The following is a 14,694-nucleotide window of genomic DNA, read 5'->3' as shown; positions in this document are numbered from 1 at the left end:
CTGTTGATCGCATTCCTCCTTTATTGGAGTATCCGGTCCGACCCGATCGTGTCTGTCCGTGTCCCCGTGAATTATCCCGTGCTAGAACGCGCCCGATCATCCTCAAACTGCGCTTTGATAGCGACAGCCGATTCTTCGCTTTGATACTGGTCTCTCGAACGATAGAACCTCATCCCTGTCTGGTCATGTGAGTATTAATCGCACCCCCCCGCCCTCTCTTCCCTGGATCGTCACGATGTGTTGTCGTCAACCGATGGGGCCACTGGGGCCACCTGGACGCCCGTCCACCCTGAAACGTTGCCTGAGGCTTATATACCCTTTAGTTCTCGTGTCAGATCTGCCCGATCCCCTCGCGCTAACGTGTCCGTCCCCCCGTTGGCTTTTCCAAACTCCCTTTCACGATTTCTTCGCCTTACCTGGGGTTCGTCGATCGCTACGCGCGCCTCGCCTTTGCCTTGTGGTGAGCTTCCCTCGCCGCGAGACGGTGGATGCGCGTTGAAGTCGTTGAAGTTTCGACGCTTCCCATCGAGCACAAGCACTAGCTGAGGGTGGCTGAAACCCGCGAGTGCCACCGATGAACCAGATCAACATGGCTGGGATCAACCCCGGGGTAGGGGGCCCCGTCGGAGGCGTCCCCATGATGAACAACGGTTCCGCCGCCCCCGGAACGATGGAAACCTCAATGCCATCCCCGAGACCATGATCGTCAACCTCAACACCTACATCTATGATTATTTCTTGAAGCGCGGCTATCACGACTGTGCCCGAGCCTTGGTCAAGGACGAGTCCATCAAGTTAAACACCGAACCCCCTATCAAGACGAGCCCCGGTCACCGTCGTGATGCTGACGCCAACGGCATCGAAGGCGACGGAATGATGACCGATGGCAAGGACGGGGAGAAGATCAAAGTGCCCGACGATCTCCCCCGACCCAACCTGGCCAGCGAGAGCCAGCAATCCGCCTTCCTCCTCGACTGGTTCAGTCTTTTCTGGGATTTCTTCTGGGCCCAGCGCAAGAAGGGGAATAGCAACGATGTGAAAAACTATCTTCAGCATACACAGGTACGTCTCGTTTTCTCGTGTCGGAATGTAGGTTTCGTGACTGACATCGTGTAGAATATCATGCGCATGCGGGAACAGCAGCATAACCAATTTTTACGTCAGCCTCAGATGATGCCCGGTCAGATGGGCCAACTCAACGTTCGCCGGAACGGCGTCGTTCCCAACCTTCAGAAAACTGTCCTGCAGAACAACCAGTCCGGCCTGTACGTTTTCTTTTCTCTCTCTCTCTCTCTCTCTCTCTCTCTCTCTCTCTCCCCCTCTCTCTATGTCGTGCGCCTGTCTTCGGGTGTTGTATCGATATGTGTCCACAAGCTAACTAAATATCAGCTCCCAGCAGCAAATGGTCAACCTGCAGAAAAACCAGCAGCAGGTCCAAATGATGCACCAAATGCAGAGAGAGCAATCGGATATGGACATGAACGGTCACCGCCCCCAGTCGCCCGCCTCCACCGACAACGCCCCCTCTCCGTCCAAGCGACCGCGCCTTGAAAGCGGCCACATGAACGGTCAGCAGCTGGCTCCCAACGGACGCGGCCAGGCGCAGGGCATGCCCGGTCAACCGAACCCTCAGGCGCTGCTGATGCAGAACGGCCTCAATCCGCGCATGAACCCCGCGCAGTTCCAGCAGGCGTTCCAGCAGTCGGGACCTGCCGCGCAGCAGAAATCAATCCAGGTATATGCTCAGAACCTGGCTCTACACCACTCACGCTCAGCAATGAATAACCAGGCAATGCCCAATGGCATGATGAATCCCGGTGTCATGGCGAACCAGACGGACCTGGTCCCGATGCCCGACAACCAGGGTATGTACATGAACGGTGGCGAATACTACCCGAACGGCCAGATGAACCAGGTCCGGGCGGGGATGCCGACCCCTGGCAGTCAGCCCGGAAACCATGCTCTCCAGGATTATCAGATGCAGCTCATGCTCCTGGAGCAGCAGAACAAACGGCGTCTGATGATGGCTCGTCAAGAGCAGGACAGCATGGCCCGTCCTGACGGCCAGCCGATGCCTGGGCAGCAGCAGGGGTTGCCACCGGGCACCTCCCCCCAGGGCAGTCGGGCGGGCGCGTCCCCCAACCCCAGCGAACAGATGAAGAGGGCCACCCCGAAGATCCCGCAGACCGGTCTCCCGGGTTCCCCGAGCACCGTCGACCCCATGGCCCAGGGCCGCGGATCCCCGGCCTCGATGAACTTCAACCCCGGCCAGATGCCCCCGGACATGGCCGGCGGCCCGTCCTTCTTCATGAAGGGCATGCCGGACGGCATGGTCGGTCCCAACGGTATGCGGCCCCCTAGCTCCAATCCATCCTTTAGTGGGCCCCAGATGGGGCAGCCGATCTCCGCGGGGGCTGGGGCCCGCGTGCCCAGCTGGCAGCCACAGCAGGGCGGACCCCAGGGGCAGCCCATGGCGCCGCATCAGTCTCCCGCGACTCAATCGCAGACCACCGGCACTCCCCAGGATCGCAACCCGATGCCTCCGCCCCAGGCGCCTCCCGCCGCGGGAGCCAACGCTGGTCGCGCTCAACCTCCGTCACCCCAGACCGGTGCCGCCGCCCCTCCCACGCCCCAGCAGGCCACCAAGCCGGCACAGAAGGGCAAGAAGGGCAAGGATGATACGACCCGCAAGGTAAGTAACTTGCACATCCCCCTCCCCAACTCCCTTTCGTTCGTGGGCTTTCCCTTGCAATTTCGGGCTTGAGTTAAACGTTGGTCCTTCTAGCGACCCAAGAAACAAACCGCTGCCGCCGCCAATGCGAATACCGCGGCCACTCCATCGTCTGAAGCCGAGCATCCCCCCACGCCCACTCCGCCCACCCCCATCACTCCTCAGCATCCCAACTCGTTTAACAAGACCGGGGCCAACGCCACGACGGCCGCGGCACCGCAGCCCACGTCGGCGCCTGCGCCCCAGCCGCTGGTCCAACAACCCCCGCTCGACCAGAACCCACAACAGCCGTTTAATGATATCAACATGACTGATGTAGGTTTCATCTCCAGAATTGGTATATCTGGCGTTCTTTGCTAACCCACCCAGTCATCTGCTTTCAACCTCGACTTCAGCGCCTTGGAGAATCCGGACATCCTGGAGAATTTCGACTTCGACACGTTCCTGAACACGGATGCGGATACGGCAGGATTCGGATTCGATCCAAGTATCTCGTATTCCACCGAGGGGGTCGAGACCGGCACCGGAGAGGGCTTATAAACGAGTCCGATGGTTTTCAGTTCATATCTCATATACCCTTGATTTGTACATTTCCGAGGTTCACTTGGCTTCTGTCATTCCTACTGTTTTGACTCGTTTACTCGTTCATCCTTCTTTATCCTATTCCCCTTCATTTCATTTTTCCTTGTCTTCTCATTGACATGAACTGGATGTGCCCGTGAGGTTGGCGTTGGTGTGACCGTTTCTTGCATATCCTTCCATCAAACTGCGAATATTCGAATGGGCAAGCGAGGAACAACCTACTTGTCATTAATCAAGCCCTCTGCGCGTGTCTTTTGATTCAACTCGGTTCTCTTCTATCTGATTATTATTATTATTATTATTATTATTATTACTTGCTTAATACTTGTTTTCGTTCAAGAAGGAACGTGTTCAAGTGATCGCGAGCGACGAGCTAGTCTTTTCTCTATCAGGAGACAACCCAGATGTACGCTTGCCCATGTCATTCCACCTATTTCTTTCCTTATTTATCTCATTGCCTTGCTTTCATTCCAGTCTATCTCAGTCTTGACTTCTCCTTTGTCATTGTCTATTTCCTTTGTCACGCGCCATACGGTGGTTTTTACTGGTTCTACATCTACCCACATCTGTCATCCTACCTCTACATACTAGCCATTGTGAATACTTCCCGGAATGAATGATGGACGCTTCCATGAATTCATTCAATTCAGTTTACTTCATTTGATTCGAAACCAAGATTCCAACATTCTGTCTTTCCACCATCTCACACTCTGTGCAGTTTCATCTCATCTCATTATGTCTTTATCTTCATCTCTGTTTTGTCATCAATTGATCGAACTAACTAGAATCTCCATATCTGGTTTTCTTTTCTTTTTTTTTTTTCTTTTTCCACGCAGGGAAGCAAGGAAGAAAGAAATTGTTCGTTTGGGAGGTTATGTCGTTTCTTGTGCTTGCTTGCTGATATCATCTCATTACATATTCATTCTCGACTTTTTTCACGTTCATCTATTTCTATACATTATGGTATACTTGGTAGGTAATAAGTAAGTACTGTAGATATAGCGTACTTGTAGTCAGGATGGAGTTCACCCATGAGACAGTTGTCTACTTATGAGCTACTTACTTACTAGACTACTATACTACTAACAGTGACTATCCTTTCGAATTTCCAGTCTGATAGACATGCTTTATACTCCGTCGGATAATCAGGGGGTGGTATAATGGGAGGAAATACACTTCCCATCCCCCTATATCCTCAAGAACCAGCCCTCCAATATAATCTACTCATCTAAACTATATAAAACAAACACAACCTAGCCATACTATACATACCATATCAACTATAAACACCCCTCCTAAGCGAACCCTCAATCAATCGACCAATCAATACCTCAATCCCTCAACCCAACTACCAACAAACAAACAACCCCCCCCCCCCCCCCCCCCCCCATGACCTATGACCTATGACCTAAACCCTATGACTTAGAACCCCCCCAACACTCTCTCCTTATCCTTCTCATTTACCTTCTCATTCTCCTTCTCATTCTCCTTCTCATTCTCCTTCACCCTCTCCTTCTCTCTATCCCTCTCCTTCTTCCTAGCTTTATACCTCGCCCTCTTCATTTGCTTGTTCGTCTTTGGTTGTGTTTGCAGTTGTGTCTCTGCCAGCGGTGCCTTCCTTTTCCTGTTTTTCTGTGGATAGGCATTCTTGGGGACTGGGGGAGGGGTTTTCGGACAGACCGGGGCAGGGATGACGGCAGGGACGGGGTGTGAGTTGTCTTGATGAGAACAGGGAGGAACAGCAGGGCCCGCACAACACCGAGGAGGGACAGCGGAGAGGACAGGGTGCCCAACAGCAGGCCCAGCCATTGACACATCCATACTGGACGAATCCCCGCCACCATCCCTCAACCCACCCCGCCCAAACCCCAACTCCAACCGAAAAGTAATCGGGCCCTCCCTCCTCAACACAGGAATCACGGGATACGCCGGCCTCTTCTCATCATACTGTTGACAGATTTCGTCCGCATTGTATGGTGAAGCTGGGGTCGGGATCGAGGGTCCAAGTGGGGTTGAGAATGGAGGAATGGAGGGGATGGAGGGGATGGAGGGGATGGAGGGGATGGAGGGGATGGAGGGGGTAGAGAGGGTAATATGTGGGGGGAGGATCGACCAGAAGGGCGAGGAGGAGTAAGCCCAGTGGGCGTATCCTGTTGGGAGGGGGAAGACTGGTATTGGGGGTTTATATGGCTCGTCCATTGTCGTCTGTCTGGTATAAGGGCGTGTTAGTTAGTTAGGTTTGTATAGTATAGGTTGAATAGATAGATAGATAGGATAGGGTAGGATAGATGGAGGAGATGGGATAGGAGAGATTGGAAGGATTGTGATACTGATTGCGTACTGAGTGACTGTCTATCTGTCTTGGAACCTCCTTTGATCCAGGTGCTGGAAAAAAAAAGTTGGATGAGGTGTATGATGTGAATGTGAGGTGAAGAAACAAGTCTTGCAAGGCACGAAGTCACGATCTATACCTAAGACCAGGCACCTTCCCATAAAAGCAAGGAGATCACAACTTATGTTCATGTATAATTTAATAAACCTCCTTTAAGAGTTGAAATGAATAATGTCCATGAATTGTATGTCCTAGTTAACAGTACACCATACTCCATAATGCTTTGCCTCCCTTTTTTTGTATCTTATCCTTTTTACCTTTTTTCCTTCTTTTTCTTTCCTTATAGTAATAAACGCCAGAGATATACCTCATCCGCACAAAGAGTGTCGTGTCAAACAATACAAGTATTATATAGGGCAAGACGAGTCATAGGCTTGACACCTCGTAACATGAACAGGGAATGATATAGAAATGCTGAGCCCCCTCCGAGCAAGGTTGCCATAGCTTGTAGGAAATAGTAGGGGATGGGACAAAGGAAACTGCCAAATTGGCAGTCATTCGATCTCCGCAGCTTCAGTCGTCGAACCCACGCCATTGTCGATGGCTGGTTGGGCAACATCTCCAATGCTGGTTAGATCCAGGACAGGTGAAAGTAAAACGGGCTCCCCCTTGGGAATACTAGTGCTCCCACGGCGAGAGCCCGCGGACCGTTTCACCCTGGGGTCAACGGGGGCCTCCAGATTTGTGCTGGTCCGCGCGAGCGTCGCTTTAGCTGGGGTAGGAGTGAGTCTATCAATATCTCGTCGGGCAGCTTCGGCAGTCTCGTTTTCCTTATCTTGTGGCAGTCTCTCCTTTCTACCCTTGACCTGCGCACTGGGGCTGGCGCGAGGTTTACCGGTTGCTGGATTTTCTGCCACCATTTCAGGCGGCAGGGTGGACTTGACGCTAGATTCGGACACCTCTCGGCTCGGGGGATTTGAAATCTTTTTCAAAACAGAGACACCTTTACTAGGCTTAGCATAGGATGCAGAGCGTGCTTCTGCCGCGGCGGATAGCTTGGTTCCCATGGGCAACGACGCGCCGGATGGCGTGTTGGCCGGCGCATGAGTCCCACTGGCCAGCGGCTTCGGAGGGCTCAGAGCCTCGACAAACTGAGTGTACGACTCCTCGTCAATCGGCGTGACAAGACTGGCATTTTTGCTATGCTCATAGCTGACTCCAGTCATGCTGGACAATGCTCGGCTGCTGCCAGAGCTGGGAGCGTAATCTGGCATGGAGACATCCTCCCACGAGGGCCTTGCCCCCCGATGACGAGCGGACGGATCCAGCATGTATGGATCAATGAAGGGGTCGGGCATGAAAGATTCTGGTGGCGTTATTCTAGGTTCCGCCGGGTTACCTTGCCATTGAGGAGCCGGACCAAGGCTCGAATAGTAGTAGTCTCGATACGGCCAAGAATTCCGGACAGCCGAGCTGCTGGCTTGACTGTTTGCAAGGGTCACCTGTCGAAGACCATGTCTAGTTGGGGAGTGGGCGTGAGAATCATCTAGCTCTTTCTTATCAACCAGGCCACTCCCTGTGTTGTATTTGAAGAGACGAGGTTCCCGACTCCACATGGAAGCGTTGGGCCAGGCGATACTGGAATACTCCAACACATCTGCCTGTCATTAGACGGGCCAGAAACATAATACAGAGGAAAGGGGCCACTTACGCAAAGGGGCATGCTGGAAAGCAAACACTATAAGTTCCTTGACTCGTTCAAACGGCGGCGAACGATGGGGCCGAGAGAAGCCTTCGGAGATCACGATTCTGACCCTACCATGAAGATCCCCAGCGTCCCAATGCCGCTGCTCTAAGATATCCGAATGAAAAGGCGGGAAGCGAAGATGATCCTGATTGCCACTTTTATCGATATCTAGTCAGGTATCAGCACTACTCAGACGGGGAAAAAAGATTGAAGAAAACGCACAGGAGCTTAGGTCTACGCGAGTTTCCAAAGGTCAGCCATCCATATAAACACAGAATTGCAGCCATGGATTCCATACTCACCGATAACATGAGGCCAACTCGTTCTTTGGCTGAAAACACTGCCCCTGCACACGAAAGATCCCAGTTTCAGCGACTGCAGAAGTGACTTATCCAGAGAGGAAGCTTACGAAACACATAACCCATCAATGAAGATCCGAATCTCGAAGAGCAGGGAGTCATCCGGCTGCAACATGGTTTCCATCAACCGGCTAGCGCGGGGCTTGTCCCAGCTATGGATGGACACCCGAAATGGGGTGTTATGTGGCAAGCTGGGAATGAACGTCGTGAGAACTGGCAGCAACCCTACGGTGCTCTGTGATGGCAAGTATGAGAGGATATCGAGGGACGGGTTGTGTAGATAAGGAGAATCTGTCGCTGACGGTCAGTCTCTGCCTTGACACACTCATAGATCGAAGCCATTCTTCAACGCACCACGATCCTTAGTCACAAAGCACTGCGTCTTGAACTCCTGAATCGGTATCTTCGAAGTATCAGGGAACAAGAGCACATCCCAGTTCTCGTAACGCATCTTAGCAGCTGGATGAGTATTCCGGAGAGAGAAGGAGAGAGATAAATGAGACAATGGAGAATCTGGAATTAGAGTATATCAAGCGTAATGAAATCGCATTTCACGATACGTAAAAAAGCACTGAAGTAAGGAAGTCAACTGAAGAGAGAGGAGACCTGCAGGAGTAGCGAAAGTGGGATGGTGGATGATACTATGGAATGAATGACAGGATAGGGAACCATGCAGGTGGACAGGTCTGGAGCTACCTGGACAGGCTGGATTCGAGATGCGGACGCTCCTACCTCGTCGGTTGTTGCAATACTGATATAGAGAAGAGAGCAAGTTGGAATTTCGAGGGGAAAGAAAGGAAGAGAAAGAAGGCTTGAACCTGAGGCAGGCGTGACTCGGCCTAATCCTACATACAATCATAGTAATATGGGAGTATAGACATACCACTTGTTTTTCTTTCTTTCCATTTTCTCTATAGATAAATACCAACTCCACACACATTGGCAAGAGTAAAAAGATGCGACACTGTCATTGCCCTTTCGATTTGAAATCACATATCGGCCTTAACCACAGAAGTACAGACGGAGCACAACGAAGCCCACGACATAGCGAAAGGGGGAATCATCCACGAGAATATGCGCCAAGTGAAACTGGAAGAACCCAGAGCATCTGAAAGAAGGCATTCTCCAGGACAAAAGAACGGGGAACCTTACGAAAGACTTGCCATCACAGACGCCGCCCATAACTAACTGGCACGGAGAGATTTCTCCAACGCTGCACGCAACGCAACAAATCCTTCTACCCTGTCCCGAATCCGCTGGCTACAGTCAGGGGTAGCAATCCATAACCTTGCATGCGCAGGAGCCCGAGTCGACAGCCGGTCGACCGGGTAATGGGCATCATTGACCCGACCCAGGGAGACAGCATGCCTGCGAAGGAAACAGAAGATAGCAAAAACGAGAGAAAGCGTCATGTTCCATAGATGAATTGATTGTGCGATGTAAAAAGGCAAAAGGTAGGAAAGACAATGTTGTACAGGTCACTGGTCTAAAGGAAAAGCATGACAGAACATCCTTGGGGTGAAACTCAATTTAATTGCTTCGTGGAAAGACCTGAGACGATGAACTTTTGCGCAAATTGCCTGCCCAGGGAGTATATGGTAAAACAACGCAACGCGCAGAAACAGATCAAATTGGTGTCATATGCGTAAAAGACCTAGGAACCGGATATAGAGAAGTCGAGGAGGGGGCGAGGATGGTTTAAGGGGATAGAAGAGTGGAAAAGTAGATAGCAAAGGTTGATTGCAAGCAAGAAGAGAAAGAAAGAAAATAAAGGTAAGAATAGAAATAGAAGAGGAACAGAAAAATTTGGAATAACAGAATACGTTGCGGCAAAGCGAAGAAAACAGTCTCATCGAAAACAAGAAAAAAAGAGCTCAAATCTTGCTAATTGGCAGCGCTCACATATAATGAAGTACGTATCACAGGAGGAAATGCCCATCAAGAGGCTATAGAGGGAACTTTCGCAGCAGTAAAAATAAACTTATGACACAAAAGACCCATCATTTGGTTGTAATGACGCAAAAACTCCTGCGGTTGCTTTCAAAAAAAGGAACGCTTTTTTTACTGAAAATCTTCGTTAACATACTGAAAGGTCGTTAGAGACGGGGAAAACGGTCTCCAAGAACGGATTCAAGGGAGGAGGGACGGGGAGAACTAACCTTCATAGGCGCAAAGCCACCATACTGGTGGGCAGCGGGGGGCATGCCCATCGAGGGGTACATGGGAGGAGGGGGAGGAGCGGGACGGTAAGGGCTGCCAGCGGGGCCGGAGTTGTTCTGGGAGCGACCCCAGCTCAGGCGCACGCGCGAGTTACCGATGGGGTAGCCCTGCATCTGGTTGATGGCCATCTCCGCAGCATGACGCTGGACGAACTGAACGAAGCCACAGCCCTTTCCGGGGGGGATCTTGACGTAGGTGATCTCGCCGAATCCCTGGAAGAACGAGCGGAGCTCGTCCTCGGTGACGTAGCCGGAAAGTCCGCCGACGAAGACCGTGGTGTTGTTGGGGTCGGTGAACTGGTTCATGGGCTGGGGAGCGCCGTAGAAGCCCATGGGAGGCGCACCCATGGGGGGGTAGATGCCGGCCGGGCCGGGCATACCCATGGCACCGGGGACAACACCGGGGCCCTTGTTCTTGGGAGTAGCGGTGGAGATACGCATGGGGCGGTTGCCGCAGTAGACACCCTGCATCTCGCTCAGGGCGCGCTGCTGGTCGTTCTCGTCGGAGAAGCGCACGAAACCGTAACCGCGGGACATGCCGCTGATGGGGTCGGTCATGATCTTGGCGGACTTGCAGGACGGGAAGCGGCTCTGGAAGAGAGAAACGAGGACGTATTCGTTGACCTCGGGGCCGAGGTCACCCACGAAGATGGAGTACTCGGGGCCACGGTCATCACGGCTGTGCACGACCGGTGTTAAGATAAATCCGCCAATCGTCTCTCGTTTTGAGAGTTGGGTGTTGGGTTCTTACCTGCGATCAGCCAGGCCACCACCGGTAGCCCAGTTCAGCTTGAACAGGCGGTTGGTGTTGGGCATGGGAGAGCCGTTGAGAGACAGAGCCTTGGCGGCAGCGGCGGGCGACGTGAAATCGACGAAGCAGTAGCCGGCGTTGCTCCTACTACCAACATTAGGATCGCCTTCCAATAGAACAGAAGGATCGTGATTTACTCACCCAGAGAACTTATCACGGATCATCTTCACGTTGACCTGCTCACCCATCTGGAACCACAGGTTGCGGACGAAGTTCTCATCAATCCAAGGTTCAAGCTCACCCATCCTGTCGGCCAAGGTTAGAAATCGTATGAGATCGGGGTGGTGTGGATGCGTACCAGAGAGTGGTCTTGCCCTCGGCGGGCTGCTGAGAAGCAGCAGAGTTGGGCTCGCCGGGAGCAGGACCCTGGAAAGACGCGGTAGCGGGGTCGGCCTGGCCGGTCATGGCGGTATCCGCGGTCGCGGGAGCGCCAGACGCGGCGGCGGCGGCGTCAGCAGCGGGGTGCTGGTTTTGGAACGAATCGAAGTTCTGGAAAGACATATTGGCGGAGATTGAAGCCGAAATTTCGTGAAGATAACAGGAGCGCGAACGATATCTGCCGTGGATATTAGTGTAAGCTCAGGATCGCGTCTCGACTCTCGAGTGGAAACCGTCCAGCCACCCCGACTCATAATTGGCGCATACCTTTTCAAAGAGCAAAACCCGAACAAGACAAACTTTTCTATTCCGTAACGGCCAGGATGACTTGAAATTCGTTGGAGTCGTCAAGCAAAGAAGCGTACGGTCGTTGATACTTGGAAATGATCGAAAGGGTATTCAATTCCTATGAGCAGGGAATCAAGGATTAGTATGCTAGATGGCAATCAATGAGCCGAGACGATCGCAACAGAGGAGATCGACCAAAGGAAAGAAAGATCGAAGAAGAAAAAGCAGCAGGCGAAGAGAATCCGTCAATCCGAGGACCACGTTTTTGCCCCAATAATCCGCGCGATGCAGCAGTTCCAAAGGATCGAAATGGGATAAGCCAGACGATGAGAAGTGATCCGATCGCGATGGAAGATCCAAGGAAGACTGAAGGCAACGGCGTCCGGTTGAGAGGGATTGACGAAGATGCAATCGTTCCAGGTGAACCACTGGGGAGATTTTTGACCCAGCACGGACCTGACGGGGTGATGAATTCAGAGGGCAGTGCACGGAGCCGCACAATGACCGCATTCGGCCTCGGCACGAGCGCTGCGACCGTCCCAGTTGACTCTTCCGGCCAAACCCCAATTAAATCCAGTCATGCGACGACACGGTAGGATACTGGGTCGCTGGATTGGGACGCAAATTGATCGTGGTTCTGTCCTTGGGGGCAGGCGATTATCCCGGTTCCCGCTTGCGAAGAGATGGTGCAGCGATCGAGTTTTTCGGGTTGGCGCATCGCAGATACCGACATTCAAGGCATGCATCGTATCACACCAGGGAATCCGACGTGTGCTCCAGGGATTGAACAGGCAATGGTCCAGGGATAGAAGTAGAAACGCGGCTTCCTTTTTCTTCTTTCTTCTTTTTCTTTTCTTTCGTTTTCTTCGTGTACAAAGAATGAAGCGGTCTCGGCTCCAGAACCCAACAAAAGAAACAACTTACCAGCAATATAAAACAAAAGCGGCCTTGAAACTAGCTTTCGCTGAAGAAAAAAGACGTCAAGGAGATACGTTGCTTTGGCGTGGCGCAAATCAAGGATGCGTGAAGACAAGGACGTGAGGCGACAACGCGACCAAGAACCGGATTGGAAATCGAGAAGAACTGGCGGAAAGTAGCGTCCAAGACTAAGGAAGAACAAAAGGCGAGAAAAAAGGCAGAAAAGATACAAGAGTAACTATCCGCAAAAACCGACTCCGTCTTTTCCGATACGAACAAGGAATGGTACAAGGAGGGGAAGAGATGAGGTTAAAGGGAAAAAAAGAAAAGGAAAAGAAAAGGAAGAGGGGTAGAGGAAGAGGCGAATATTCTTCAGATGGAAGAGGGGGAGAGAAGAGAGAAAGAGAGGAAGAAGAGAGAGAGAGAATGGATTGCTAACTAGGGCAGACCAGAGAGCGGCAGGAGAATCGATCATTAGACGAACGAACAAAATTCTAGTTAAGGGACCGGAAATAAAAAAAAAAAATAACATGATAAAAAAATAGAAGAAAAAGGTGAAAAATAAAAATCATAATAATAATAAGGTAATGATAATAATCCAACCCACACAATCCAGACTAAAGAATGATTAGAATAATGACCCAACGACGTGCAGGACGGACGAACCAACCATCAAGCACGCTGTGGGTGAGGAGGGGCGAAGCAGCCTCAGGCTTTTGCTACTACTGCCACAATGGGTGGGACGAAAGAGCTTTTTTTATTATTATTTTTTTTTTATTATCATTTCAATATTATTTACTAGATTTCTTCCTTGTTCTGTTCCATTCTCTTGTCTTTGGTTGAAAGAAAGAAAAAACCTTTTCGGCCCAGTTTAGTGAACCAGAAGAAGACTTGTAGATCTGGGTTGATAATGTCGGTATCCGGGAGTTTGTATGTAATATACAGTATGGAATGCATATATTTTGGCTTATTGTATGGGTCATGGTATGATATGGGTCGGGCAATACCGTATTGTTCTTTGTATTCAGATTTCACGGTAATATGTACTAGTATTAAATACGGTACTAAACAGTGGGTCAATAGATATCATCATCTCATGGTGACGATAGATGTCTTGATACTCGATATCAAGTTCTGTCCTCGACATACTATCTACCCGGATAGATATATATCTGGGTATGTCCGGATATAACAGGATATATCTGAACTGGGTGGTTAGTAGAATGAAGTAAATTACCTGTACCAATACATACCAAACAACCTGAACCCTGGAACAGATGACCACTGCATCCTGCGGGTTTGCAACTGACATGATTCTTATTCCCTCTGCATGCACCTGATTCTGGAGCTGTCTGGTTTACTGGAAGGATATAGCTTTATAATCGGTATATATAAATATACACAATCCGGCAAAGAAGTTCTAGACATACTATCATGAACCCAACGTGGCGTCCGACATAAGGATTACCCCAACTGATACCCTGAATCCCCTCAATTGACGCAGGGAGCATAGCATGGCATGGACGGGGTACATATGGTTCATCTGGTGATGACCCAGGCAAGGCATCAGACAAGGCATCAGACAAGGGAGGCTGTTAGCCAAGCCAGCATAATACTAAACGATGCACGAATCTGCAAGGATAGCTGAATGTTGCACCTGCAGACCAACCCTGGAGGTCTTGATATCGTGAGTTTTATTATTAGATTATATTTTAGTATATTATATTATCTTTACCTTGTTTTACATGTACATTTATTTACATTCACACTTACATCTCCGGAGTACAGATACCAAGAGACCTTCAGGTTCAGCCCTCGACTCCAGTCCGAGCCCGGACGGTGACTCGTCGATTTCCAGTTCGCGTCCGTGGGCCCAATCGTCATAAGCGGGGACAAGATGGAGACTTAATTTATTTTTCTGTTTTTCTTTTTTTCGCTTTTCTTTTTCTCCCCTCTCGCTTTCTTGTCCAATTCTACTGTCTTATTGGTAGATTTGTCCCGTTCAAAGGTAGCCACGCCTGTTCTTTATTCTGTATCGACTGGATCATTGATGTTGCTTACTCTACCTTTTGAAAGACAGACTATCCACCGTCATCCTCTAACGGTGGGTTTTTTTTTCTGAATCAACATGAAAAGGAACCAAAAGAAAGGTTCTAAACGTCGAAACCCGAAAGGACAAGCCCCGCTGATGTGCCCCAGAAGTCAACCTTGGATTTGCGATAACTAACATAATAGAAAGGGTACAACCGTGGATGAAGAAAGAGACAGGAGGTACCATACGGTAAACGTGTGGCCGGACATGCTGATGATTCAATAATTGATGACTATC

The 14,694-nt window shown here is 50.7% G+C and overlaps 6 protein-coding genes across 6 annotated transcripts; 2 read left to right on the top strand and 4 right to left on the bottom strand.

Annotated features, from left to right (window-relative positions):
• Nucleotides 1-699: 699 nt before the first annotated feature.
• On the top strand, nucleotides 700-3,271 carry somA (putative cAMP-dependent protein kinase pathway protein (Som1); the record flags this gene model as incomplete). Its single annotated transcript, XM_024840546.1, has 5 exons — nucleotides 700-1,062; nucleotides 1,117-1,265; nucleotides 1,390-2,692; nucleotides 2,786-3,046; nucleotides 3,101-3,271. 5 exons carry the CDS (start codon nucleotides 700-702, stop codon nucleotides 3,269-3,271), a joined length of 2,247 nt encoding a protein of 748 aa, XP_024689232.1.
• Nucleotides 3,272-4,533: 1,262 nt separating this feature from the next.
• On the bottom strand, nucleotides 4,534-5,130 carry P168DRAFT_285310 (uncharacterized protein; the record flags this gene model as incomplete). Its single annotated transcript, XM_024836197.1, has 4 exons — nucleotides 4,534-4,546; nucleotides 4,586-4,593; nucleotides 4,778-4,937; nucleotides 4,994-5,130. 4 exons carry the CDS (start codon nucleotides 5,128-5,130, stop codon nucleotides 4,534-4,536), a joined length of 318 nt encoding a protein of 105 aa, XP_024689231.1.
• Nucleotides 5,131-6,199: 1,069 nt separating this feature from the next.
• On the bottom strand, nucleotides 6,200-8,287 carry P168DRAFT_313405 (uncharacterized protein; the record flags this gene model as incomplete). The annotated part of the gene is made up of 5 exons (XM_024839658.1): nucleotides 8,106-8,287; nucleotides 7,802-8,042; nucleotides 7,695-7,738; nucleotides 7,357-7,560; nucleotides 6,200-7,302 (listed from the first exon to the last, which is right to left on the bottom strand). The coding sequence occupies exons 1-5, from the start codon at nucleotides 8,200-8,202 to the stop codon at nucleotides 6,200-6,202; spliced, it is 1,689 nt and encodes a 562-aa protein (XP_024689230.1). The 5' UTR covers nucleotides 8,203-8,287.
• A 1,525-nt stretch (nucleotides 8,288-9,812) lies between these two features.
• Nucleotides 9,813-11,282, bottom strand: P168DRAFT_322237 (RNA-binding protein; the record flags this gene model as incomplete). The annotated part of the gene is made up of 5 exons (XM_024840545.1): nucleotides 9,813-9,836; nucleotides 9,911-10,649; nucleotides 10,722-10,865; nucleotides 10,923-11,027; nucleotides 11,080-11,282. 5 exons carry the CDS (start codon nucleotides 11,280-11,282, stop codon nucleotides 9,813-9,815), a joined length of 1,215 nt encoding a protein of 404 aa, XP_024689229.1.
• Nucleotides 11,283-11,750: 468 nt separating this feature from the next.
• On the top strand, nucleotides 11,751-12,546 carry P168DRAFT_70794 (uncharacterized protein). The gene has a single exon (XM_024842119.1). The coding sequence runs from the start codon at nucleotides 12,027-12,029 to the stop codon at nucleotides 12,486-12,488; it is 462 nt and encodes a 153-aa protein (XP_024689228.1). The 5' UTR covers nucleotides 11,751-12,026; the 3' UTR covers nucleotides 12,489-12,546.
• Nucleotides 12,547-13,389: 843 nt separating this feature from the next.
• Nucleotides 13,390-14,249, bottom strand: P168DRAFT_285307 (uncharacterized protein; the record flags this gene model as incomplete). Its single annotated transcript, XM_024836196.1, has 6 exons — nucleotides 13,390-13,411; nucleotides 13,515-13,567; nucleotides 13,619-13,717; nucleotides 13,796-13,957; nucleotides 14,035-14,043; nucleotides 14,139-14,249. The coding sequence occupies 6 exons, from the start codon at nucleotides 14,247-14,249 to the stop codon at nucleotides 13,390-13,392; spliced, it is 456 nt and encodes a 151-aa protein (XP_024689227.1).
• Nucleotides 14,250-14,694: the final 445 nt, after the last annotated feature.

This window comes from Aspergillus campestris (genome assembly GCF_002847485.1).
Source record: "Aspergillus campestris IBT 28561 chromosome Unknown P168scaffold_14, whole genome shotgun sequence".
In the NCBI taxonomy this organism is placed as follows: Eukaryota; Fungi; Ascomycota; class Eurotiomycetes; order Eurotiales; family Aspergillaceae; genus Aspergillus; species Aspergillus campestris.
This window is presented reverse-complemented; position numbering and strand designations above follow the sequence as displayed.